Source organism: Cynoglossus semilaevis, chromosome 14, assembly GCF_000523025.1.
Source record: "Cynoglossus semilaevis isolate Cse_v1.0 chromosome 14, Cse_v1.0, whole genome shotgun sequence".
Taxonomy (NCBI): domain Eukaryota; kingdom Metazoa; phylum Chordata; class Actinopteri; order Pleuronectiformes; family Cynoglossidae; genus Cynoglossus; species Cynoglossus semilaevis.
Window position 1 is genome coordinate 17707675 of NC_024320.1, and position 27232 is coordinate 17734906.

General features: G+C 38.8%; 4 protein-coding genes across 6 annotated transcripts; 3 read left to right on the top strand and 1 right to left on the bottom strand.

Annotated features, from left to right (window-relative positions):
* Positions 1 to 1640: 1640 nt before the first annotated feature.
* Positions 1641 to 5466, top strand: LOC103389897 (proteinase-activated receptor 1-like). Its single transcript, XM_008325519.3, has 2 exons — positions 1641 to 1940; positions 3254 to 5466. Exons 1-2 carry the CDS (start codon positions 1865 to 1867, stop codon positions 4477 to 4479), a joined length of 1302 nt encoding a protein of 433 aa, XP_008323741.1. The 5' UTR covers positions 1641 to 1864; the 3' UTR covers positions 4480 to 5466.
* Positions 5467 to 6050: 584 nt separating this feature from the next.
* On the top strand, positions 6051 to 13866 carry LOC103389895 (uncharacterized). The gene is made up of 4 exons (XM_008325517.3): positions 6051 to 6286; positions 8320 to 9375; positions 10703 to 10816; positions 11847 to 13866. The coding sequence occupies exons 1-4, from the start codon at positions 6220 to 6222 to the stop codon at positions 12941 to 12943; spliced, it is 2334 nt and encodes a 777-aa protein (XP_008323739.2). The 5' UTR covers positions 6051 to 6219; the 3' UTR covers positions 12944 to 13866.
* Positions 13867 to 16422: 2556 nt separating this feature from the next.
* Positions 16423 to 25788, top strand: s100z (S100 calcium binding protein Z). Of its 3 annotated transcripts, none has more exons than XM_025062742.1 (4): positions 16423 to 16514; positions 20727 to 22758; positions 22867 to 23047; positions 25436 to 25788. In XM_025062742.1, exons 2-4 carry the CDS (start codon positions 22628 to 22630, stop codon positions 25589 to 25591), a joined length of 468 nt encoding a protein of 155 aa, XP_024918510.1. In that variant the 5' UTR covers positions 16423 to 16514; positions 20727 to 22627; the 3' UTR covers positions 25592 to 25788. The 3 variants fall into 3 exon arrangements, with proteins under 3 accessions (XP_024918510.1, XP_008323738.1, XP_024918509.1); XM_008325516.3 differs by lacking the exon at positions 16423 to 16514 and having other exon boundaries at positions 20071 to 20869; positions 22713 to 22758; XM_025062741.1 differs by lacking the exon at positions 16423 to 16514 and having other exon boundaries at positions 20072 to 22758.
* Positions 17271 to 18803, bottom strand: ch25hl2 (cholesterol 25-hydroxylase like 2). Its single transcript, XM_008325562.3, has one exon. The coding sequence runs from the start codon at positions 18544 to 18546 to the stop codon at positions 17647 to 17649; it is 900 nt and encodes a 299-aa protein (XP_008323784.1). The 5' UTR covers positions 18547 to 18803; the 3' UTR covers positions 17271 to 17646.
* Positions 25789 to 27232: the final 1444 nt, after the last annotated feature.

Consider the following 27232-nt stretch of genomic DNA (forward strand, 5'->3'; position numbering starts at 1 on the left):
ATTTTTGATAAAGTACGTCCCTGACGTACTTGACTTTAATCGCTGACAGGCAGAAATATCTGGCTTTAACGTAAATCAACATCTAATGTCCCCAAAGTAAACAACATTAAACACTGACCAGTGTGTTTACAGAAAACAAAGTAAACAGACATCGACCATGTGTTCTATTATGAGACTTTCAGGACCTAAGTCTGTCTCACAGATTTAACTGTTCCCAACTGAGGAAACATCAAGCCTCTCGGGATGAGGCTCCATGTGAACCTTACCAGGATGGTGGTAAACATGTGGATTTTTCCAAATATCAATTTAGATGTGTACTTTCCCATTTTATTTAGAACGTCACACCTCCAATATGATGATTGAAATAAACAAATTTCCTTACTGTAATAATGAAAATGAAAATAATATCATAAGGAGAGTGTACACCATTGTAATTAACAGAAGTACATTAAAATCATCTGAATTCTACACAGCTGACCTTTACACTGATACAGTATCTATCTGTCTATCTATCTATCTATCTATCTATCTATCTATATATGTGTGTGTGTTAGTCATTTTAGTCATTTACTTGTTATACACACTGTAGGTGGGTTGTATATATATATATATACAGTATACTGTATATATATAAAGGCTCCGTTCTGATGTCCGTCAACACCGTGTTGGGTTAGGTGATAAAATGAAATGTCGGGAAAAAACAAACAGGTTACAGGTTATAATTGCATTACTGCTTCACATAATAAATAACAACCATTATTTTATTGTTCATCACCATTTTTATTAGTTATTATTGTGAAAGTCAGTTTACTGGCTCTGAATACAGTTAGAAACGACTAACGTGTGGGTGTCTCAACCAACTGAGGCAGACGTGGGCCACAATTGTCCTAAAATTGAACAGCGGGGCCGGGTCAGGAGCAGATAGATGGAGTGTTCGTGTAAACTAAGATAAATGACATGTAAAAGTCAGGCATAAAGCCTAAAATGATTTCATCATTTTCTACACCATCTATTGGGGAAACGTGGGTATTTTAGGAAAAAGACGTATAATGATAATATAAATAAATTATATAATTTGGAAAAGTTTGGCGGGCTGGATTAAAAAGCTGAACGGGCCGTATCCGGCCCCCGGGCCTTAGTTTGCCCATGCCTGAACTAAAGCCGATTTTACAGCAGAGTTATTACATCTAAATGTGTTTGTAAACACTGGTTACATTTTCTGTCACCATAAACCATTAAGTCTGAAGTATTAATGAAATGCCATACACAGAACACCTGTTGCTCTGAAGAAGCCTGTGAGAATGTTATCAGGTTGTGAGGTTTATTACATGTTTGGTTTTTTTTAGAAACAAAAACCAAATCATTTTTACAGAGTTAAATATTGTGGTTAATATAGCTAATATCGCATAAACTACCATCATTCTAAAAACGAGAGTTACATTTACAGGGGATATACTGTGAAAGAGCAATTTCTTACCATTTATGCAATTCATAATAAAGTCAGAAATCTTAAAAAAAAAAAAAAAAAAAAAACCGACACTGATTTTTTTTTACATCTCTTTATAACTACAATGTGACCCATGTGCTTGTCCGACTCCTGCAGAGTGACGGGAAACGTTACCTCAGAGGACTGGAATGTCTGCTGTCCACTGCTGCTGCTGATTGGCCACGCACCGTTTTTAAGAAGGGGACGCTGACCAAACGGGCTTTGGGCGGAGAGAGGACCTTAACCGGCCGTGAACAGGATATAGCAGCAGAACACTTCAGCGACAGGAGGCGTGAGCAGGACTTCTGCGAGGAATAAATCCACTGAATAACTTTCACGATCCGGTTATTTCTTTCGTTTCCAATTCATTTCAGCACAATGTTTTCGGTGTGCTCCAAGACTTTGCTGATGGTTGCCGTGTGCGCATGTGCGGCTGCAGCTGCGGGACCAAACAGTAAGTAAATTAAAAATATAATATAAATAAATATATTAATCATATTACACGAAAATATATGATCCTGTTTTTTTATAAACATTTTCCTGCAGTGAGTTCACATCAAAAACCTTTGTTTATATGACTATAGCGACAATAACGAATAATTATGAATCAACTGTGAATAACTGTGGTGCCGCACAGCTGCCCAGGACAGAACAATCCGACTGTGAGCATCCAGTTGATGAACTACAACAACAGTCAAGAAGTTCCAAGACAAATCGAAACGTTCTTAATTTATGTACATGGCTGCCATTTAAGCCATGGAGTTGTAGAAGAATTTCCCTTTTTGAGTTGTCTTCGATATTAGTTCATGTTGGCTCAGGTTTCTGTATTTGTCAATAAATAAAAGCAGAAAAAATATCAATAGTTTACTTAATAAATAGCAGACTATTTAGAAAGTTATAGGTTTTCAGTATAAATCATCATAACCACACTTTTAGACCTTGAACAATGTTTGGTTTTTTAGTAGGCGTGTTACTATGCAATTTATGTAATGAAGAGTCGTCTTTAGATCTGGACTAAAGTCAAAATATCTGCACTACTCTCATTACTTTTCACTTTGGTCGACAGAACCAGATCAAACAGAGTTATTTGTTTCGGGTTATTTTGGGGTTGTTGCTGTCTTTGTGGGCGGAATACAAGAGGAAGTCAAAAAGTTCAAAAGACAAACCTTAGAAAGAAAAATCTCAATTTATCTAATTAAGAAAACATTTCTCCACATATTCTTTGTTTATGTCTAAACATTATCACAAGCCGTTTTTTTTTCATCAAGAATTCTTTCTTCATAGAATTCTCTAGGAAGTTGTTGCATTCGGTCACATCCTGCTTTTGTGCCTCATCTAAGAACTAGAACCAAGATCCTTTCAAATGTTCTTTTAGTTTTGAGAAAAAAACAAAAAAAAAGTTGTTTTAATTATGCCTACCTACAAAAAACACAAAAAAAGGATGTTTACCTACATTATAAAACTGTTTATTTCCAAGTAACAATTTTTTTGACTTACCCTGACTAATATAAAGGACAACAACTGAAAAGATGACAGATACATGGAAGTAGAAAGACATGACCTCACTTGAATTGTAATTTTTTCTATTCCAAACTACATTATGCAAAGCAACTTTTCAATTTCAATTTCTAATGAAATTAGCAAATCCATTTTCAGTGAAGGAAATTGGCTTTTTTCTTATAAGACTAAAATCTGTCTATATATATTTATATAAATGATGTCCGTTTTCTGGATTTGCTGACATCTTTGTTTCTTTTTCTTTCAAAGGAACAGCACAAGGACGAACCTTTGGTTTAAGGGACAGGTCCTTTGTCCCGACTGATGAACCAATACCGGATAATCATCTTGATCTTGATGATAACTTGAACAGATCTCATCGGTTTCCCCCAAGAAACATAACCAGAACCAAAGTGCAGGAAGTCTCAGAAGAAGCACTGCAGTTTCTCACAGGCCCTTTGTCCACCATCCTCATACCATCCTTCTATACGCTGGTCTGCCTTATAAGTGTGCCCATCAACATCTGTGCAGTGGTGGCCTTTGCAGTCAAAATCCAGCCCAAGAAACCAGCAGCAATTTATATGATGAACCTGGCCTGTGCCGACCTTCTCTTCGGTGTGCTGCTCCCCTTCAAGATCGCCTATCATTTCAGCAGCAACAACTGGGTCTTTGGTGAATTAATGTGCCGCGTGGTCACAGCAGCCTTCTACTGGAACATGTATTGCTCTGTTCTAATCATAGCCTGCATCAGTGTGGACCGTCTCCTGGCTGTGGTTTACCCTATCGACTCCCTGTCTTGGAGAAGGCCACGCAACGCTATCATTGCTTGCGTAGCCATGTGGGTCTTGTCGTTTGTTGGCTCTGTGCCTCTTGTCCTCTCCAATCAGACTGTTTACCTCAGCCAGCTGAACGTTACGACATGCCATGACGTCCAACAAACCCATAAACTCATCGGGCACTACAGGATCTACTTTGTCATCTTTTTCTGCACCTTTTTCCTACTTCCTTTTCTCACCACCGCGGTGTCGTACACTCGTGTCATCTGGTCTCTGAACAGGGTCCCACAAGGTGCTCTGGGACGTTCACGCAGACGAACCAGAGCACTGGTGATGGCCACAACTGTGCTGGTGATATTTGTTCTATGTTTCCTACCCACAAACATCCTGCTCATCACACACTATCTGCAGTTCAGTGAGGGTGTGGAGAAGATCCAGGACTTGCCCGATGGCTCCTACGCTGCTTATCTAGTCTTTCTGTGCTTAGGAAGTCTAAACTGCCTCCTGGATCCTCTGGTCTACTACTTTGGATCCTCCCAGTGTCAGAGACAACTCTCCAGCACTGTGAGGTGTCAGAAGAATTCAGGGAACCATAGTTCCTCATCCAGTTCCCAGCATTCTAGCAGCAGAGCAATTCTGAAATCCAGACAGCCAAACAACACTCAAATAACCAGCTTGGACTCATTCCAAGACAGCCAGTACAAGAAACTGCTGGTCTAAGAGCTCAGCAGTGAGCAGTTGGTCTTCAAGATCATGTGACCGCCACAAACCACAGTTCAATTAGAGTTCACATTAAATAAGTGATTCCATGTTAAAAATAACTGTGTCTACAGTTTGCATGTCATACCAAGACAGTGTCTCAACTGCTGAGGGCTTTTCGTTGTGAATGTGGTGAGATAGGAATGCGGTTCAGGCACAAACCACACCTGGTTATGATTATTGCTATCATATGTTAAAAAATGTGTTTTTTTCCAAGGAGGAATTAAAACATTTGGTGCTGTTTCTAGAAAGTGCATAAACTAGTTAATTTTTAGTAACTATGAACAGCCCTTGTTTATTTACATTAGTTTTGTTTCCAACTTGTTGGATCATCAGATCAGTGAACAATGACAAATAAACACCCTTTGTGTTCTAGTGATAACAAAAGGTCACATAAGTACTGAAAGGTCGGGATGTGTTCATCTGAAGTATAAAATCTCTTTAGACGTTAGTGAACATATAGAGTGCCCTAATGGAGTCTTGACATAATGCACTCTCCCCAAAACTCCCTGTTGAAACTTTGGGGATTTTTTTTCCTGCAAAGAGTGTGTCAGAACTCGCTGTAAAATAACTGACTCTGAAATGTCAAGTTTTTTTTTCTTTTATTATGAGAAGGAACTTTAAATTTAAATAATATGTATAACGGCTGAGCTGATACTATGAAATGCTTTTATTTTGCACTCTTTCTAAGCTAATAAGTATTACATACATTGAAGGCAATAACATTATATTTTATATATTGAACTATCTAAGATACATTTTTTTTAATCAAGCACTTAGTTTCTATACGTTATTTTTATGTACATGGGTCTGTTATTGTGCTTTAGATTAGTGCTCGGGGTGAAGTCGCTCCCATTATTGCGTAGTCAGCTCAATGCTACCATCTGCTGGTGTAAAATGTGGACTGTTGAATATGTATAAATAAACTTTTTTTTTACACCAATGAGACTTTTTTCTTCTTGCAGATTGCTCAAAGGAGGAAGATTAATGAATGAATAATTTTACCAAAATTAAATTGAGTTGAGTGCTTTAAATATTTAAAACCGAGTAGAAACGATTCTACAGTTTAAACATGTCTTTTGTAAGATTCTATATCTGCCACCGAGATACGTAATCAGGCTTTACGATGTGTAAGTGTCCGGCGGCAAATGTAGGGAGGTGGAAAATATCTTGCCGCTTCAGCTGCCACCCAATATGTAGGGTAGTTAAAATATTTAGTACTTTAAAGCCCTTCATTAATGACAGTGACAGAAATTCAATCTCCCATTCTATTGCTTGTAGAGGTTTGTAAATACTGTGGTAGCCATTGCTCTTATGTAGATTACGGATATTCACGTTTAAATATAATATATTGCGAACAAAATAAGTCGCGTACAACTGATATTCTTCTGTCATATCTCCTTCGCGCCAGTACATCTACTTTTACTCACTACGTCTAGTGACTTTTCCACAGGCAAACCATCCATGCAGAAACGTTTAGTGCAGGTTTTTAATACAAACATAAAGGTATGAGCGGAAGCACGAAAAAAGGAAGATGCACTTTCGGATCACCTGACTCGGTGACGTCACAGAGGTGACATAAAGCACCTATTTGGACGCCTGAGCGAAAGAGTTAAAGAGAAGCAAGACCGCACCCACGGTCTTGCTCACACACGAACAAATACAGCATTCGTTTATTTTTTCTCTTCACTTGGTGCAGTCATGGTTTCTGGAATACTTTGGCTGGTCCTGCTCGCATGCTGCGCGCCGACCTGTCTTTCAACAGAAGGTAATGTTACTTCTCTTTGACTACGCTATTGGTCAACTGAGACAATTCCACGAGTGTTGTTTTTGTTATTTATTTTTATTTTTATTTTTACCATAACAAACGAATACATGTCTAAAGGCGCCAAAAGAAATCACACTGGCTGACGTTTTCTTTCCTCCTAAATTCTTTATTTAGGTTGAAATAAAACAAAGCAACAATATCAAACCTTCTTTTTGTCATACTTACCTATACTGTATTATTTAATTAATTATTTAAATATTTAATAATATATATATTAGTGTATTCCTCCATTGTGTTAACACAAATAATGAAAATGGGGAATGTAATGTTTAATCTTTTTTAGATTACAGAGTGAAGTTTTATTTGCCCCCCCCCCCCCCCCCCTCGTATTCTCCATTTGTAGGAAATATGTTGTGTTGACATGGACTAACTTTTATGTGACACATTAGAGCAAACAGTAGTTATAGAAATACACATACAATACAAAGACATTTTTTCAGGATGGGCAGTAAAATTAGAACGTAAATGCTGAAACTGTGCTGTTTAATCTATGCCTTGTGTTTTTTTTATTTGTTTTTTGTTCATTATTTAACATTTGAATGTTTAGCTTCCTACCTGTTTTAGCTTCGTCATAACTAGCTGTCATTAGTCACTTAACAGTCATTGTATTTATTCATTTTTCATTCTAATTTATCCAAAAGTATTTTCAACCACAGTTCTCATCAGTAGTTCCTAAGGTTACATTTCATGTATTCTAATCTTTGGCCATCACTGTCCAAGAGGTCAGGCTACTGCCTGTCTGCTCAGGCATGACTGTTTTAACCTTTGGTAAACAATGACAGTCTGTGTTTGGCAACTGATTTTGTATGGGCATTTTTATGTCATGTAGCACCCACTGTCTTTCATATAAACCACTTTAAATTGCGTTATTCTTGTGCAACACCAAAGCATTTGTCATAGTTCAGGAAGAGCAGAAACAGTTTAATCTCTTGTAGAATCTGTGAGGAGATGATTGGGAAACAACAGTTATGGCATCTTTTAAGAGACACTTTATTTTTGAAATTGTGTAGTGTTGTGTTTTTTGTGTGTTAAAATCTGAGAACCTCATATCAAACCTCAGATGTTTAAACCTCTTTTTTTGACTGAACCACTAACTGGCACCAGTGTTTGTTCTAAAACAACTGGTGCTACCAAAATATCAACACTCATCAGTGACATTCAACTCAACTCTTGACATTCTTCTGTATCTGTGGTGGGCAGAATGTGATGCCTTGCCTACAATTCAGTTTGTTCTGAAGAAGGAGACTACAGGATTGTCAGGGAAATGTGGGCTGATGAGTTTAGGAAAAAGTAAACCTCATCCTACATAAACATTTACAAACTGAAGGACTTGTTGTCTTTCTTCAAGTCTTGACCTGGAACTCTGTCTGCAGCAAATACTGAAAAATACTGACCTTTAGTTAAAAGAACATGAGTCAGGAGACCTTAAAACGGCTACTTGGAATAATCATCCATTGACCTAAATTCCTATGACAACTACTGCTGTAGTTATGCAGACATACAATGTTTTCTCATGTGGCCGCACTGATAATCATGGATGGCTGGATTAATTTAATTACATCGTGTTGATGGTAATAATGACAAAAATTACTTTAAATAACATTAGTTACCAAAACATACAAACACATCTTTATATATTAGCTGTTTAACATTCCATTCAGGTCTATCTCCATCATCTAATATAAACTTGAATGCTAAATTTACACTTTGGATAAACTGTGTAAAAACAACTTGGAACCAGTACCATAGCAACAGATTTTGTTGCCTCACATCAAAGACACATTCTCAGTTCAGTACAGTTCACACTGCTACAGATCATGAAAGATTTCAGCTGTGTGCACAATGACAAACAAGAGTAATGTGCTCTTTTTTAGGTATTTGAACCTGTTAAGTTTGACTTTCAGAGGCTGTGTTTTTCTTCCTGCCCATAAACCTGCTGCTCCTCTATTTTAATGTTGTTTGTGCATTTCCAGATCTGAGAGGCTTCACTGGTACGGAGACTGAAAACAAAGCAGTGTGGGTCACCGCCCAGGCCGAACACGTCCTAAGCAGTCGCCTTACGACCCTCTTCCTACCAATTATCTACATCATTGTGTTTGCTGTTGGTCTGCCCACGAATGCCTTGGCTATTTGGGTTTTCCTCTTTCGCACCAAGGAGAAACATCCGTCCTCAATCTACATGGCCAACCTGGCTCTGGCCGACCTGCTCTTTGTCATCTGGGTCCCACTGAAAATATCCTACCACTTTAATGGCAACAACTGGATCTATGGGGATGGTATGTGCAAAGTGCTAGTGGCGTTTTTCTATGGTAACATGTACTGCTCAATCTGCTTCATCACCTGCATTAGTGTTCAGCGGTACTGGGCCATAGTTAGCCCCTTGTCACGAAAGCATAGGAGCAACCGTCTCGCTGTTGGCGTCTCTGTGGCAGTGTGGCTAACCATCTGGCTGATCACGGTTCCTCTCTACCTGTATGATCAAGCAGTATATGTAGAAAACCTCAGCATCTGGACCTGCCATGATGTCACCAGGCCCAGTCAAAGGAAAATAGCAGCGGGGTACTTCCTCACGATGGGATTGCTGGGCTTTATCGTTCCCACAGTGGTGTGCATCATATCTTATGTCTTCATGCTTAAGGCTCTCAGGAACAGCATGGCCGATTCTACCATTGCCAAGAAGAGACGGAAGGCTGTGGTGTTAATCATCACAGTGCTGGTCATGTTCTTGGTCTGCTTCACTCCTAGTAACATCATGCTGCTGGTACACTATAGCCTCCTCTTGCGTGAAGCTACAAACAACTTGTACGGCTTCTACATCACCACGCTGTGCCTCGCAAGTCTCAATAGCTGCCTGGACCCCTTTGTGTACTACTTTATTTCTGAGGATTTCAGAGAGCATGTGAAAAACACATTCCTCTGCAGAAGTGAGAGGACAGTAGAGAGGATGAGAGTCTCTTTCAGTGCTCTGAAGTTCTCAAAGAAGAGCAACACATACACATCTGAGTCTCGTAACACACAGAGCTCAGAGTGCTAGAGATGTTTATAATGACTTAAATAAATGCGTTTTTAATATTATTCAGCTGTGACGTCAATGTTACCTCTGGGATGCTTTGAATTGTTTTAGGTGCTTTTTCACCCATTTCATGAATGACATTTGTTTTTATTTTTATCTTGTAGTTATTTTTAGTGTTGTTGTTGTTTTTGAGTTTGATGTTTTTTGTTGTTTTATTTTTATCAGGTGCTGCTAATTTTTGAAATGACCCTTTATGTTCATTGTCAGTATAAAACTGTCAATGATGGTCATATTCTTTAAGCCAGATGTACATGTAAATATGTAACATCTGATGGCAATTGAGAACGAAGCAGCTGTAGTTAACAACTACTTACCAAATTCTCATGCGAATCAACTATACCACACAGGGCTATAAGGAGTCCAAGTACCACTAGTGGTACTGGTACCAAAGTTTGAAAACCACTTTTCCATACAGGTCACAGCTTACAGTAACTATCTGTTATGAGCTTCAACCTAAATTTGAGTGTATTCAGAATGGTCAAACCAGCTCTTCCTTATTTTCTAAACAGTGCCAGCATTTAGCATTCGTTGTGGGTTCATGTTTCTGCTCGTCCTTCAGTCAAATGTTGTCATTTATATTCAAGGCCTTTGGTTGAATTGAATTGTCTGTGTCACTGGTTACCGTGCACAATAAGTGAAATGTATACATTTTTTTTAATTAAAAAAAATCTAAACATTTGACATGCCTGTTTCTTTAAATTGTTTGTTTGTATTTTACTAGGCAAGTTACAATAATGCATGCCTTTTCCTATAGAAAAACATTTAGAATCACTTCCATATTATGATGAACTAAGCAAAGGTTAAAGATGTCCTATTTTTTTTCTTTTACCAACTTTTATCCACATTGTAATAAGCTTTGTTGTTTTAATCCATGGGCAGAATATCCATTAATTCAACTGCCCGACCACTTATCTTCACACTAAGACAATTGATACACATGACAATTGTCTTGGTTCAATTTGTTTTAAGTAAACTTTCATATTAATTTAACATGTTGGTATTCATTGTTAACACAGCAATTTATATCAATAAAATACATTATATTAAAAAAATATAATTGTTTTATACAAAAACACTAATGAAACAAACAGCAAAGTATTAAACACTTTTTTACTACTGTTTGTATATAAGTAAATCTTTGTATATGTGATGGCGTTGACGTGAAAACTGGTCCAAACCAGAACAGGTAAGCTGTGACGTAGTTGCAGGCAAAGGTAGTCTCGGGGCGTGTTCTTCCGCCCTCTACGCTGTCGGGGCAGAGACGAAGTTGTTCGACTTATAAGGCAGAGGTTCATGTGGAAGTACAGCACTGCTCAGGAACGGAATAAATATGGATTTTACTCGGTTGTCGTGGCTTCTTCTGCCGCTTTTCGTCTGCTGTTTTTCTGTTTCTTCAGGTAAAGTAGTCCTTCTCTGGCTTAGAAATTATTATCTCACCGACGGTCTTTTCTTTTATCTTATCTAAGCGAGTTCCTAGACCCTAACGATAGTAGCTTCAGTATTTTAACTCAACAGTTTTCTGTTTAACTTGGAAATCTTTGGTTTTTATTCAGTTTTGTTGGTGTTTCATTTATTCTGATTATCTACCAGTACTTACTAGTGTGGAGAATGGAGAGAAGAGAACGATTAACTTCTACAAAAGGCTAGCTTGGAACAGCTCGCTGATCAGCAATAGCAATTTTATATTTTACAAAACAGTATTTTATTTTACAAAACAGTATTTTGCCTGTTGCTGGTTCAGAACGTTTAATTATCATAATAATAACAATGTGCAACATTATACTTTATATGTTAACAGTAATATTACTATTTGTCCAGTAATGCCTTTGGCTTTACTGTAAGGTCTTCCCGTATATTCTTTTCTTTAAAATACCTTCTCATTCTCGTTTCCAGTTGTATACATTTATTCCTACAAAATTACATTCCAAACTTTATGTTTAACTGTGATATAGTGTTCTTTTTGAGGCAGTGGTGGCTTGGGTCTGGAGGGTTGCAGGTTCGAGTCCACCAGCTCCCAAGTTATCACTGAGGTGCTCTGAGCATGACATCGTCCCCACATACTGCTCCCCGGGCGCTTAAGCGCCCCCTTATTATTATTATTAATAATAATAATAAGGGGGCGCTTAAGCGCCCCCTTATTATTATTATTAATAATAATAATAAGGGGGCGCTTAAGCGCCCCCTTATTATTATTATTAATAATAATAATATGTGACCAGAACAAAGTGTAGTGCTTCACTCTTAAAACACAATTTTTTTTGTATTTCTGTTGAATATTACAGTAATGTAAAGTTATTACTTATTTTGTATAACAAAAAATATCCAAGATCTTGTACAATTCAATAAGAAAGGCACAAGATTTGGATTTGATTGCCCACTAAGCACAAACCTTTGATTAAAATACCATTTTCACTTGACTATTTCCAGGTATCCCTAAGGGAAGGGGATTCATTGGGATTATAGACCCAGAAAATTCTGACCAAGTTGTTGTGGACCATAAGACAGCCGCCACACTCAAGAGCAACGTTACCACTGTCTTTTTCCCAATCATTTACATTATCATCTTTGTGATCGGTCTTCCCGCCAATGGCATGGCCATCTGGGTGTTTCTCTTCAGGACTAAGAAGAAACACCCATCATCCATCTACATGGCCAACCTGGCTCTGGCTGACCTGCTTTTTGTCATCTGGATACCACTAAAAATTGACTATCATATTAAGGGCAATGATTGGGTTTACGGCGAGCCTCTGTGTAAGGTTCTTGTGAGCTTCTTCTATGGAAACATGTACTGCTCGGTTCTCTTCATTACCTGCCTCAGTGTGCAGCGGTACTGGGTGGTTGCTTATCCACTTTCCCACCGGAGCAAGAACAACAAATTGGCTATCTGCGTCTGTGTGGCCATTTGGGCTTTCATCTGGCTGACCTCTACCCCTCTTTACCTGTATAACCATACTGCCAAGCTCAAAGACCCTAACATTACCACCTGTCATGATGTCAACATCATACACGACCCAGAAAATCCCTTCCCCTCCATCCAGCTCCCGTACTACTATTTCATCTTCATGGGAATGGTTGTGTTCCTGGTGCCGTGCATTATCATCATTGTTGCCTATGTTCTATTGCTCAAGGCCCTTGGAAACAGCATGGAGGAAAGTTCAGCATCAAAGAACCGACACAGGGCTGTGGTGTTGATCGTGACTGTCCTGGTGACATTTCTGGTTTGTTTCGTCCCCAGTAACATCATGCTGATTGCACATTATTCACTGCTTAAGGATGGAGAGATAAATAATGGCTACGGCTTCTACATCTCCACGTTATGCATTGCTGGACTCAATAGCTGCCTGGACCCTTTCATTTACTATTTTGTCTCTGAGGACTTCAGAAACCACGTGAAGAACACTTTGTTGTGCCGGAGCAGCAGGACAGTGGAGAGGATGAGAGTGTCCTTCAGCTCCATGCAATACTCCCGAAAGAGCAAGGCATACGTATCTGAGAGTGGTAACACACAAAGCAGCTCATGCTAGCTCCCTGAAGGAGAGCCATCACCCGTCCGCCCTGTACTCTCATGGAAAGACAGCACACAGGCTGTGTGAGAGATTGAGACTCAGATAGACACATAGACCTGTGTCCAGCGCAACTACTTGAAGCATTGCCAAAGATGAACTTAAAATGCAGATGTTAGTGTAAATACAAGAGCTTTTTTGCACCCCGTTCGCCACCATTGAACTCCACTGAGAAATGTTTTACTGAAGAGTGTCGTTTTTCTGCTACTTGCTTTTTATTTTCCTAGATATCACTAACTTATCCAAGCATAGCTTTAACAGACCATGTGAGCTCATTTCCATTATTTACCCAAAGTGATTTTGCCATTGTTGCCACTACGTCAAAATAAGGTTCTTAAATAGAACAATTAAGTGCAAAACACACATGCGAGATATTGCACGCTTGTACTTGATTGAACTAGATTTTATTTGAGATTGACTCGTTCTAGCAGAGTGTATCTATGATTAGGCAGCAAAAGAATCTTAAAGTGTGCAGAAGATTAGTGTCTGAATTTACAGCAAAGTTACAACTGTTCTGTCACCATGACTTAAGTTTAATCAACAACAGCAAAATGTTTTTCATTATCCTGTGTTTTTTTCCGTCTTCTTCCTAACATAAGTTTTATGTACCTGTAATGATATATTTCTGCTTAAATATTTGATTATTAATGATGACGATGACGGGATTGTTACAGCTAGTTTCTTAAATAAACAGTAAAACCAAACAGTTTCTGCGAAACTTCTTGATGGAATTGTGCAACTGATTAACCCTGATCATAACCGTGTTAAATGAGTCACGTTTACTTCCAGCCTGCAGCTGAACACAAATGTAGGTGAGAGGATCAACCCTAATATCCTTTAAAGATTTAAGGAACTGTTGGAATGTGCTGCAATGACTCATCTGGAAATAACCATACTCACCTTGCTAATGTTGCCAGTGATCATGCTGTCAGGTTAAGAGAGCAGTCGGACAGGAACAAGTGCTAGAGTGAGAAGGGAAAGAATGTTTGAGGAACGTGATGAAACATGCAAAGTGGATGACGTTAACATTTGGTCCTACATGTGTCACCGATTCAACATTAGAGTGAAACCTAAATTTTCTAATTTTAATTCACATCTATAAATAGCTGTCCAAAGCAGTCTCACCAAGGGCAACCGGACTGGTAGGTTTTTTTCTACTGTTGCCTAGTTGTTGATTTTAGTAAAACGTATAGTTCATATTGATATCTGTTACTGAATGAAATTATAATTGAATGACTTTCAAAGAGATTGTTTTTTTTTATATGAAAGACAGCAGTGTGTCATCAGGTTTTGTGAACAAAGTCGAAGGGACGAGTGAACCAGTGTGTTTCCCCCAACAGCCTCACCTGCTCAGTCGCTACCTTCCCCCAGGTACTCACACACACACACGTTTTCAGTGACAAAACTGGTTGAGGCAGGTTGTTTATAGTGGTGAATGTTTGCTACGAGTGTCAGGTTACCTTTTGTCAGCACTCTTGGACCGGAGTACATTCTTTTGAGGTGTTGTTAGGTACAGGGCCACTCCCTGGGCACATTACATTTACATGTTGCTTTTCAGTTATTCCTGACACTGTGGGACTATGACAAACAAAGGTTAATAAACAACTTATTGAAACATTGTAAAAAAAATCTAGGTTGTAAATTAAATGGAGTAAAAAGACTGACAAGGTTTCTGTCACAGTCAGAAGTTAACTCGGTCTCAGGGCAAAATGCATTTGAAATATTTGAAGTTGCACTTGAAGTTTCAGTCTGCCATAGGTTAATAATCAGTTTTGCAAAGTCTAAGAACATTGAGAATTTCCCTCTGGGTTCATGGAACACGCACAAGACTAAAAGTCATTTCCTGCAGTCTGTTTTGAAGATAAATGTTTGCGTTATGATGATAAATGTTTGGTATGAGAGCCATGCAAAGCAGCTCTGGTATTATAACTACCCTTCAAACTGTTGTATACAAAGCAAACATTTTTTCAACACACCATTACCCAACATTCTAGTTGAGCCAAACAATTACTTCCTTTCAAACCAGAGCTATTTACTGAGGCATATGACTGACAATAACAAGCCTTATTAAACGTTTTACCATAGGTTACAGTTGATAAGTCATCATTGACATCAATTAAATATTTGATAAATATGTCAAGTCTCTGTAAATTTGATGGTCTTTTAGCAGGAACCCCCGGTGTCTGCAGATACTCTGTTGACATTATCAGGGTTTTGAATTGGGGTCACCTGCTGTTAAAAGAGGAAATGATGACCAGTTCGAGCAATAATTCCTTTAACCCCATCAACATTTACAATTCTGAACATGCCCAAAACAAATAAATATATATATTTTTTTTACGTTTTAGACCATGTACTATTAGATCTTGTTGTGCCATACGTCAACATGCATTTGATAAATATCCAAACATATAATGTATGTATTCAGTATGTTCAGTCTAAATTAGTTATAGAATATTAAATATATAGTTACTCATATGAACCTAATATATTTATACATTCATTATATGTATGACACATTGTGATTCAACACTCTTATTGTTGCTAATTTAGTCATAGAGATTTAATCTAAAAAAAATTTAAATTTTTGATTTTTATTTGAATTGCTCATGATCTACCTGCACTCTCTTCATGATCTACTGGCAGATCTCGATCTATTGGACACCTCTGTCTTAGAGAGATAAGATAAGGCCTTATACAGTGTATGTAAAACTATTGAGTACATAGTAAAGAACTTTGGAATATGTATAAAACTTAACACTATAGTATAAAACTATTCAGAATGTATTCAACTTTATAGTATGTATTGACTATTGTATCATTTGTTGCAGGTGTCCTATCAGAGGGGTCAGGCGTTTGTGACTGAGCTTGGTAAGACCATCATCTTTGTCATTATTCTACAGTAAACATCTGTTTTTATAAACATCCCTTATCTGCTTATATACTTTGTTTTGTTAATATTCTTCGTGGTTCTCTTTGAACTTTATAACGCTTCCAACTTTAGCTCTTAGCATTTGAAAACAAATGGATTATTCTGTGTCTTACTGATTTTGAAGTACTCAGAGGTATTTACCTTGTCTTTACTGCATTGTCTGGTTTTTGCCACGAGTCTTTTGAAAGCCAAGACTAAAGCCCTAAAGTGGTGGTTCACATTTTGATTTATATTTTCATGTTTTATAAAACTCCATTCTGTGTAGAAACACTCAGAAAAATCACACAATTATTGTCATTACCATGAATGATATCAGAAACTGAATATTCTGATTATTGTGTAAAATGTACAATGGCACATCAGGCTGTTTTCTTTTTTAGTGAATATTTGCACTTCTTGTACAATCTGTGGTTTGCATTTCACATTCTACTCGTGTAACATTTACGGAATGTTCTTTAGGAAACCTCAGGTGTCATAATGTGGGCTCAAATCTGGCATGTGGTCAGTTGTCGGAACAAGAGGAAGTAGTGCAGATGGTGTGTGTTAATGTGACTTTAGGTTTGTTAACACCTTCAACTGTGAAAATAATCATTTATGGAGGTAAGAAACAGAATCAACAACAACCTTCATTTGTTATGAGGTGATTTAAACTCACTATGACTGTGACTATGATTCATACTGTAGTTACTGAATGCAGTTTTAAGAGCCTAATAATACAAATTATTATGGTTAATAATTGGATTAATTCATTATTATTATTATTTCCAATGTAAACATTGATTTATTGTTCTACAACAATCAACCTGTTCAAATATGAATGTCTTAAAACCAATGAAGGTGTGTCACGATTATGTGGAAGGAGTGCAACTCTACCTCAGTGATTCACTAAGTACACTGAAAGTGTGTCTGTTGTGTTTGTTTTTCTAACCAAATCCTTGGAACAACTATCAACCCTCTAGGATCTCAGACAAGCAGTCGTACCTCTGAGGGAAAACAGTTCAGCATAATAGGACAAAACAGTCTATGATATATAAAGTCAATATAATTTGATTTTTTATATATCTGTTCATTCTATTTTCTATGTTTTACAGTGGAAGACGTTCCACAAAAAATATGTTTTGGTGACAGTTTTATAAAGAATTTTTTATTCAGTAGGAGCATTTTGTCTAGGAAAAGTGTGTGATTGATTAGTATTGCACCCACGCATTACACTGGGATGCAGCTAAAAGACCGCTATTCATGTGTGTGAGTGTCGGTGCTAAGGAGAGAGAGAGAGAGTGTACGTGCTAATGTGTGTGTGTAATCACTCTGACAGATCGCACCATCAGCCGTCAGCAAATTCTCAACTGTAGGGAGAAACTCATCAGAAGAAACAGAGGAAATATCAAAACCTGTGTTTCAGAACGTTACACTTTATTTTTAGGTCATATGTACAAAAAGATGTAACAGATGCAGAGGAACAGACCTGAGAAGTCCATGCAGACAAAACAACAATTTTGTTTGTTTTTTTCAAATACAAATTAATTATAATATTCTTCACACAATTTAACACAACAATGTTAGTCATGATCATTTCCTACTTATTTTCTTCTTCTTTTTAAATTAATGAATAAAATATAAACAAAGACAGGATGAGAGGAAATGAAGAGAAGGTAGGAAAACAAGTGTGTCAGAGCAGGAGAAGTAAAGAGTTAAAGAGGAAGAGAGTCAGTTAGAGACTAATTCCAGCCCTTTAGTCGTTTCTCTTCTCCAGCTCGTCTGGCTCTGCAGTGACAGCGTGACCAGAGGGAGTTGGCACCGTGTGGGTGCCAGCCAGCCAGTCCCAGTGGGAAAAGAATGGGGCAAAGTTAGTTGCGGGCCTTTTGTGGTGAGCATCATGCTTGGGTGCACCGCCCCAGAGTCCGAAGGGCACCAGGTTGTGCAGGGCCCAAGGGAAGTCGTAGCCGCAGTGGTCTTCAGTGGAAACGTAGACGTTAAAGACCATAAATCCCCACGTTGTGAGACAGTGACATTGGAGTAGGATGGGGTCCACTGTAGCCCAAAAGCCAACGCAGAACAGCTCCCAGCCCGATAGGTACTGGGTAACCAGGCTGAAAGGCTGCGTGTACTGGTGGTGGATGGCATGGAAGGTGCGGTACAGCCATGGGATGCGGTGGTGCAGTAGGTGCCACAGGTAGTACTGAAAGTCAAAGACTACCATGCAGCCCAGGATACCCAAGAAAAAGCTCCAGAGAGTGGGTGCTCCAGGAGGCAGCGGGGTGGGCGGCCTCCACAGCCACTGAGCCACAGCAGCTGGAAAGATGTAGAGCAGGTGGTTGTAGATGGTGACAACCAAGGTGGTCCAAATTTGGGGCCAGGTGACTGGTCTGTCAGGATGGAGCTTATATCTGTTGATGCAGGGCCAGGTGGGAGCCAGCAGGTCCAACACGGTGTAAAGACCAACCAGGAGGAAGTAGGTGGAGACAGACAGGACCACTGGGAAGAGAGGGCTCCTCAGGAGGTCGTGGTGGTTCTGGTGGAGGTAGTCCCAAATAGGTTGCAGGACTAAGTCCTGGGACTGGTCCCCTGTCAAGTTGTCTGCATTCGACATCCAGAACAAAACCTCAGTTCTGAGTAGGCTGCCTGTGCTCATCACTAATGCAGTACCGATCTTCCCAAAGAGGGGTCGATCCAAAAGGATTATTTCCTAACAAGAGCTAGTATAGGACAAAAAGAGACTTAAAAAGAATTGAGAGATCCAATCAGCTTTCTTGTACAGGTTGAGCAAAAGCAAATTGTCTGATGTGGTTGTGCCAAATTGGACTGCAGGGCTGTCTTAGCTCCTTATGTATATTCAAGCCCCACCTCCACCCCATCCATCCCCTGAATTTCAAAAGAAGGCACTTTGTAAAGGCTCTTTTTCATGGCACAAGGACCACAGCCAGGACTCAGGAGCCAGACCACAGCAGCTCTCATTTTTGACCCTGTTCTTGGAGCTCACACTTGAATTATCATATAAATATGACTTTGTCCAGACAACATAATGCAGATATAGAGACTCTCCCATTTATTGATAAGATACACGTCACAAATCATCTGTAACAATAAACAGTCCTTAGTCCTACACGATGATTGCCATGCTCTGTCACGCTTAGATATTCAAGCGCACACATGGCACTGACAGAGACACACACCCACACACATTCAGTACAGTGTAATTAATCAAACACCAGTTGTCAAATTTGACAGATGAATTCAAAAACACTTCCTCTCATATGCTGGGTGGCTGATTGTTTGGTACCCAGTTTGACGTCCTTTTTTCCCCCCAAAGAAAATAAATTCTTTAAAAAATAAGATTGAGTTTCCGAAATGTGACCCTGATATTCAGTGGTGAATTTCAATGTTGCACCATGTGATCTTATATGTAGGATCCAACCGTTTTCATCAGCGTTTTCAACAGTTCTAACATTTTTTATCAAGATAGATAGATGTTTATTTAGACAAATAATAATAACTAAGATTTGTAGAAAAAAAATGTTATTTGTTGCTTCTGTTGAAAATAATTTAATTGGGACTCAAACAGACCTTTGCTGATGCATTACATTTGATCAATCATCAAGGTGCACTGTATACAGATCAGTTACATTTACAGCTAAATCATTTAAAATGATTTTATACTGCTTATTGCAGTGAGGGCCTCTTAAGGCAAAATAATATTTTCTTTATTTATCTTAATTAAATGCGTAATTCGTAAGGTTAAAATTGAAATCATTTACAAAGAATTGCTAGAGGCAGCATAATACATTTGAGACATCTCTGATGGGGCAGGTTAGAACACCCTGTCATGCCACTAAGATGCCAGTAGAGTGCAGCAAATGTCAAGCATTTAAGACTAAGATTTTTTTTATTTTCAATCAAAAGAAGAGAACGTCAACATTGGACGAACATCGAACTCGATTTACGTTAATAAATTGTTTAAACACTAAGATTTCTGGTTAGGCTAAAAATCGATCGATCGAATATTGACAACCTCAAGTAAGTTGATGACGTTTCGCCTCTGATCCACGAGGCTTCATTAGCGCTACTGTTCTGGTGGGGAGTTTCCAGGTATTTATCCAACCCAAAGGGGTGGGGGGCCCATGACCACTTCGAGTAACGTGGTCATGGGCCCGAACAACATGACCGGTAAGTGGTCGTGTAAGTCGTGTAAGGTGGATCGTTCCTCCTCCCTGTCCTCTGGGTGGGGGTGGTTGGTATTACCTGAATAGAGGTGTGAATGGCTGCACTTTCATTCATTTCAGGTGCAATTCTAGTCCAGCAACACCCTGAGGCAGAAACTTGTCCACCCTAAGGACAAGATTCCTAGAGACAAACAGAGTAATGTGGTGTATGCAGTCCTATGCAACGAGGAATGCTCCGACCTGTACATTGGGGAAACAAAGCAGCATCAGACAACATCAGGTCAGGCAGTTCACCTCCACCTGAAGGAGAAGGGCCACTGGTTTGAGAGAGGGGTGAATGAAGCCATCCATGTCAGTCGGGATAGACCATCTTTGATGCTCTGCCCAGAAAGTGCAACATTCAAAAATGATTAATATTTTTGCCTTGCAAGTAAAAGGTGTTGTGGTAAAAATGTTTAGCTGCAGGGAACGTACCGTACAGTAGATGGCAGTGATGCAACTAAAAAAATGCAGGGCTGCTGTTAAAAATCAAAGAGGAGGGGGGTTTAGCAGGATGTTCAGTCAAGCACCATCAGTGTAAGAATCTGAATAAATGTGAATTGAAATTTTTGAAAATAAATAAATAAATACATTTTCTATGTGCCGTATTTAGGTCCTACATCTCTACAAATGGTTTTCCCAACTGAGAATCCATTCTTCATACGATTCAGGGAGATCTGGGAGAACATGTAAACCCCATAGAGAAGGATCTACCAGGGAATGGACCAGTGAACAAGTGCTCTCCTGGCTGTGAAGGTAAGCATTCTAATAAGATTATCTGCTTCGTGGCCCCCATGGCTTGACACGTTTTTCTTGTTTAAATCATACTCCTTCCAGAATAACAACATCTGTCTTAGAACGTTTTGACTGTATCCTTGTATACCCTAGAGCTGGAAAGACAAAGTCTGTTTGAGCATAAGTTACAGCATGGTTTCCCAAAGACTGGGTCGCGATCCTCATGTGGGTCGCAAAAGGTTTTATTTGGGTTGTCTCGCATCACATGACGTTTACGGATAATATCTATTGAATTGTTGTGAAGGTTTGTGACTTTTAAAATATGGGTCCCCAGAAAAACAGTTTGGGAAACACTGAGTTACAGTATACTGCAACCCTACTGGGTTAGTGCACTGGGCTGCAAGAAAAAGACAGCAGAGACAGAACTTCTTGATTTGGACAAATCGGAGGCCATCTGCTTGTGGCCAAACTCTTAAATTTAAAAAGCTCTGGTAAATTTGGGAGTTCCCTGACCAAAACCAGTGACAAAGTGAGAACCATGTCAGCAGCTCTTGATAATGAGTCATACCCATGGGGGAGGAAGAAGAGTTTCCAGACCAAATAACCGCTTGTGTTGAAAGTGAGAAGTGGAGCTCAGCACATGGCAGAGGTGTCTGAGAAAATGACAAGGTGTAAGACTCTCCCATTCAACTACAACAGAATAGTGCAAAATAGTATAGTGAACATGACGCCCATGTCTCTTATATGAGTGAGAGGAAAAATGTTTTTGTGGCTTTAACAAATGGAAAGTTCACTCTGGCGAATGAAGGAAAAATTGCAGACACACCTGACAACTGACCTCCCCCAGGTGTCTGTGGGGGCTCTAGGCTGGGGGGAGGAGGGAGGGAGTATATCAAAGGAAAGATAATGACGAATGCTGCTGACGGAACCAAAGTCTAAGACGTCTAAGGTAACAATAAGTAATAAGTTCTGTATTAACTGAAATTTAAAGATTTCCCAATGGTAAAGAGAGAAACGTATATTATTCAGAATTGAAAGTTTATTATAAGTATGATAACAGTAAACAGTATTTTTAACAAAAACAACAAAATATTTTTTTTCTATATAGTAGAAATAAAAAAAAAAACTAATAAAATCGGGTAGATGCATGTTTTTATTTGCGACTAATACATATGATGCAGTTGTTAATATCAATATATATATAACTTAATCTTCATAAAGTTTGTGTAATCTTAAATCTTTATGTATCTTGTGTAGTTTATCAATTTGGACAAGTCCAAATAAATATTCTTTAGTAAAATTAAATGTCCCAACTCTATCTGTTAGGTCAACCTTCAGTATTTCAGAAGTTAGTGTTTACCCAGTAACATATCGTATCATAGATTCTTGTTATTGTTTTTAAACAGTTGAACTCCTGTAACTGTATTCATCGATGTGATGAGAAACTGATGCAGCTAAAACTACCATTCCTCTAGAAATCACAGTACAGCTCTTTATTTTGAGAATCTTTTTTAAAATAATTTTTAAGTTTAAAGTTCAAACAGAACTCTCTCCCTGTAACAACCACAGACAGTGAACGTCTCACTGTCGTTAACCAGCCTGACACTGTTGCTACAAATTCCTCCCTAAAAATTGCATTGAGTCAGGGGCCACGCTGCAGCCATGGGAACAGTGTCGCTTGATGAATACCTGTGGGGCCTCAAGGGGGGGTTACACAGGTACACGTCTTGTTTTTCTCTTAGCTTCATTGATTAGATCTAGGAAAGAACGACAGTTGCCATGGGTGTCTCACCTGTGGAATTAATTATTGCATCTAAAATAGAGTGTGGCTCACTTAACCTCTGCTCATTTCCCAATAAACAAGCTGAGCCACAGCATCTCTCCTCACATCAGTACGGGACTCTAACCAGGTGAGAGCATCTCCTCTGTGGCCGAACCACGGAGCAGAATTACTATTTGTCCATTTGATTTTATTTGTCTATCGTGTAACACGTGAAACCTTTGCTCCTTCTCCCCAGGAAGTTGCGAAAGCTCTTTGCTCCTGCTCTCCGGAGAAAAATGCCGAGCCAACTTGAAGGTGCGATGGATGCGCTGATCTCAGTTTTCTACAATTACTCTGGAAACGATGGCGATAAGTACAAGCTCAACAAGGGCGAGTTGAAGCAGCTATTGAACAGCGAGCTCAACGACTTTCTCACGGTAAGATGCTTCCCAGCCTGATGTGGTTTTCTATGACGTGGTGGAAGATCTATACGGGTCATTTCATGTTTGTAGTGACGTTGTTCATGATGGAACGTCACCCTCTGAATGACTGGAACTGTGTTAGTGCACCCAAGTGTGACCTCTACATGTACCTGTATTGACCCAGGTCGTGTGTAAAGACCAAAAGTTATTGTGGTCGTTACAAGACTATTGTGTAAAATGCTTCACTGATACAGACTCAAATGCTTACTTAAAAAAAAAAAAAAATGAAGAGCACAGTTCAATGACCTTGTTAAAGGAAATCAGTTTTCTTATCGACTGCCGTCCTGCTGTCGAGTGCGAGTGACGGTGGGTCTCGCACTGTAGCACCATGGGAAATAAAGGAGGAAGACAGATAAGGACGTTTGCAATATAAGCCCCTGACACTGAGTCTGCGTGATAGGGACATGTTCCATCCTGCAGCTCACATGATTGCATCAACAACACGTCACAGGCCTGAAATCTGTCATGCTTTTAGATTTATCTTTTTTCACTTCTTGCCCTTTGCCATGAGAATGGGAAGCCTCAGGTGCTCACACCTCATCAACATCAGTGGCCCGTATCATCTCCAAATATAGACACCTCAGTGATGTCATCACATGCCCCTGGGCCACCATCACCTCTGAGAATAGACAGAGCTCCACAGAGATGAACTTTTTGTTCCCCCTCAATTTCCTTCAGCTGAAAACTTCGACTCCTGGAAAGCCAGGACTTGATGGATGACTCCACATTCATGCTCCGAGTGTCAATAGTGTATTTTAAGATGTAGGTATAAAAATGCATGGAGAACACAGGTGTAAATGACAGCCGTGTGTGAGATGTCAAACCTTTTTTCGGTGTGTCAGAAGGGTTTATTTTTCCACGTAGTAGTGTGACGAGCTCCTCTTGTTACAAAATAATAATATTTTTATCTGTTTATGGTATTTGTTTATCTTTCTTCAGGTGTAACTAAGAAGTAAAAGCATCAGAAAGGGTTTGTTTGGAGTGGAATTGAGGTTAAAAATGTTGAACTAAAACCACTCGTTGATAAAATCTCCTCTCCTCTCCTCTCCTTTCCTCTCCTCTCCTCTCCTCTCCTCTCTTCTCCTCTCCTCTTTTCTCCTCTCCTCTCCTCTCCTTTCCTCTCCTCTCCTCTCCTCTTTTCTCCTCTCCTCTCTTCTCCTCTCCTCTCCTCTCCTTTCCTCTCCTCTCCTCTCCTCTTTTCTCCTCTCCTCTCCTCTCCTTTCCTCTCCTCTCCTCTCCTCTCCTTTCCTCTCCTCTCCTCTCCTCTGCTCTCCTCTCTTCTCCTCTCCTCTCCTCTCCTTTCCTCTCCTCTCCTCTCCTCTCCTTTCCTCTCTTCTCCTCTCCTCTTTTCTCCTCTCCTCTCCTCTCTTCTGCTCTCCTCTCCTCCTCTCTCCTTTCCTCTCCTCTCCTCTCCTCTCCTTTCCTCTCTTCTCCTCTCCTCTCCTCTCCTTTCCTCTCCTCTCCTCTTGTCTCCTCTGAGCTGTGTTCTCCTAATAATTTCATCTCTAATCTTCATGTCTCTTATCAAATCTCTCATCTCAGTTTCACCCCCTCTAATTCGATCATGCTGTAATCTTTCTTCCCACTTTATCTCATGTACCTTATAAGATACATGAGGTACATGAGTCATATAATAATAATTCATCATACTTCTCTGACCTGGTCTTGTCTTGCTTTATCTTGTGTTTTTCATATTTCATTTTATTGTTATATTTTGTTTCACTTATCGAATTCAGGCCTATCATATCTCAGTCACCTGGTCTCGTCTCATCTTATCTCATTTAATCTCATCTCTTATGTCTAACAACATATTTTCTTAATAATCTCATATCTAGTTTTACACATTTATTCTTTCCACTTCATCATTCTATTTTCTATTTTTCTGTCCAATTTTATCTTATAAAATTTAATTTTATCTCCGTTTATCTCACTTCATTCTGCCTCATCTTATCTGATCTGCATGGGTTTGTCTTGTGCATGGATGATCATATTTACATTCTGTCCTTGACTTCAATAAGTTCCACAACATAATGACTATATCTACAGCCATAATGTGTGTATTTGCTCTATCGGTTCAGCCAAACCAATAAGTGATCAGCTGCAACTCAAGGGTCATTTAACACTGACACCCGTGCTCCTGGGTGGACCTGGAATGAAGCATTTGCCTCAAGTCAAACCAATAACGAGTGAACAGACGCGTGTTTGTTCATTCTAATAGGGAGAGCATTGAAGGGAAGGGACTTTTTAATTGATCCAAGTTGAAAAGGGCAGTTGTGAGTTAAATTAAAAGAAACTTGTATCGCTGGTTTTCTGCATTCATTTTCTTCTCTGGTTCTCTTGTAGTCCCAGAAGGATCCGATGCTGGTGGAGAAAATCATGAATGACCTGGACTCGAACAAAGACAACGAGGTGGATTTCAATGAGTTTGTGGTGTTGGTGGCTGCACTCACTGTTGCATGCAATGACTTCTTTCAGGAGCAGAAAAAGAAAAATAAGTAGTAAAAAAAAAGAGCTTGGGAAAAAATGTAATTTAAATCTACTGTAAATCTCCACCATCATATAGGATTAATGTAATTCAAACATAAAAGCAAATCAGATATACATAAAGCTAACATGAGAAATGAGTATTGAGTAGTTCCCTGCATTCAGATTAATGACAGGATCATTTAATTACCCCCAACACTCAATTACACAGTGCTTTGAGATCTTAAGCATATATACAGTATATATGTATATATATACTGTATATATATCTGTATATATATATGTATTTATATATAAATATATATATATATATATATATATTAACAAAACCTTTTCTTTTTGCACATCAAGCTCATTTAGTGCAAATTCTAATAATGGTTTTATGACAACTTATAGATTATGTCATGTCTTTTTTCATAAATCGACCACTTTTGTCATTGTCGTCTTTGTCTTAAGTTCCCCACGGTCTCTTGTCCTCTTCTGTTTTTTGCTTTACTCGTGTTTGCCATATAAAAACTGTGGTGTACAGTACACATATATCTTTCCAGTCATGTTGTTGTTATTACATTATTTTTTTTTTTTCAGCAGATGTTCCGTCTCGGCTCTGCTTTTGCACAAATATCACTGGTGAATGGTAAATACGATATATACGATATATATATATTTAATCCTAGGCACTGACTGATGACACACTCTCTCACTGTCATGTCTGTTAGTATCAGTTAAACTATGGCATGTCTGTTCTCTTGTGTTGGTACAACCATAAAACATGAAACAATGCAAGGGTGTGGTGCTGGTTTTGTTGGACTCCATTGATACAGGTTATAAAGTGCATGATCTTAAACATGTCCTTCATCAATAATGTTCTTAACATTATATAACAATTTATCAATTTCCCATTAAACCATCTCACATCTAAACTTTATGCTGTCTAAGAGAAGACGTTAAGACTATTTCTATTATGGTGGTAGATTTCAATATAAGGTTTTGATGTTTGAAAAACCTGATCAAATGTTTATTTCAGTTATTAAAATCTGATACCATTTGAAATGATAGCATATGTCATATGAGGGGTTTGACTTGGTCAGGTACAGTATATGTCAGAGCAAGACTTATTGAGCTTTCACTGACTGGCCAGCACAGACATGAGGGTCTGTGCTTACGGGAAATGACTGTGTCTCAGTGATGTATGACAATTTCAGATTGAAGGACCGTCTGCGTCCGGCAGCATCAGCCTGTCACGAGGGCAGACTGATCTGCCCTCCAGCAGAATTGCTGATGCTCTCACCTTTAGAATGGCAAAGGAGCAAACTCTCAACTGAGAATTTTCGTCTTTCAATGAAAGACTAAATAAAATTAAAATAAATAGTTTGTCATAGCATTATCTATGACTGATATGGAGAAAAATCAATAGATATAAATAGAGATAATAGAGATAAAAGTGAGCTGCTCTTATGCACACAGATGGCGCCACTTACTGTTACAATGCAATTCATCTATAATGTGCTGTAATCAAGAAGGATCAGTATCCACTCTCATAATAGAAAACGCCAAACAGCGATTGAGATTTTGTCCAATTTATAAAATGTTGCAATCAATTGCACATGTCATTTGACTCTTGTTTTTCACCTGTAAATATAAATTCTTATTTTTTAG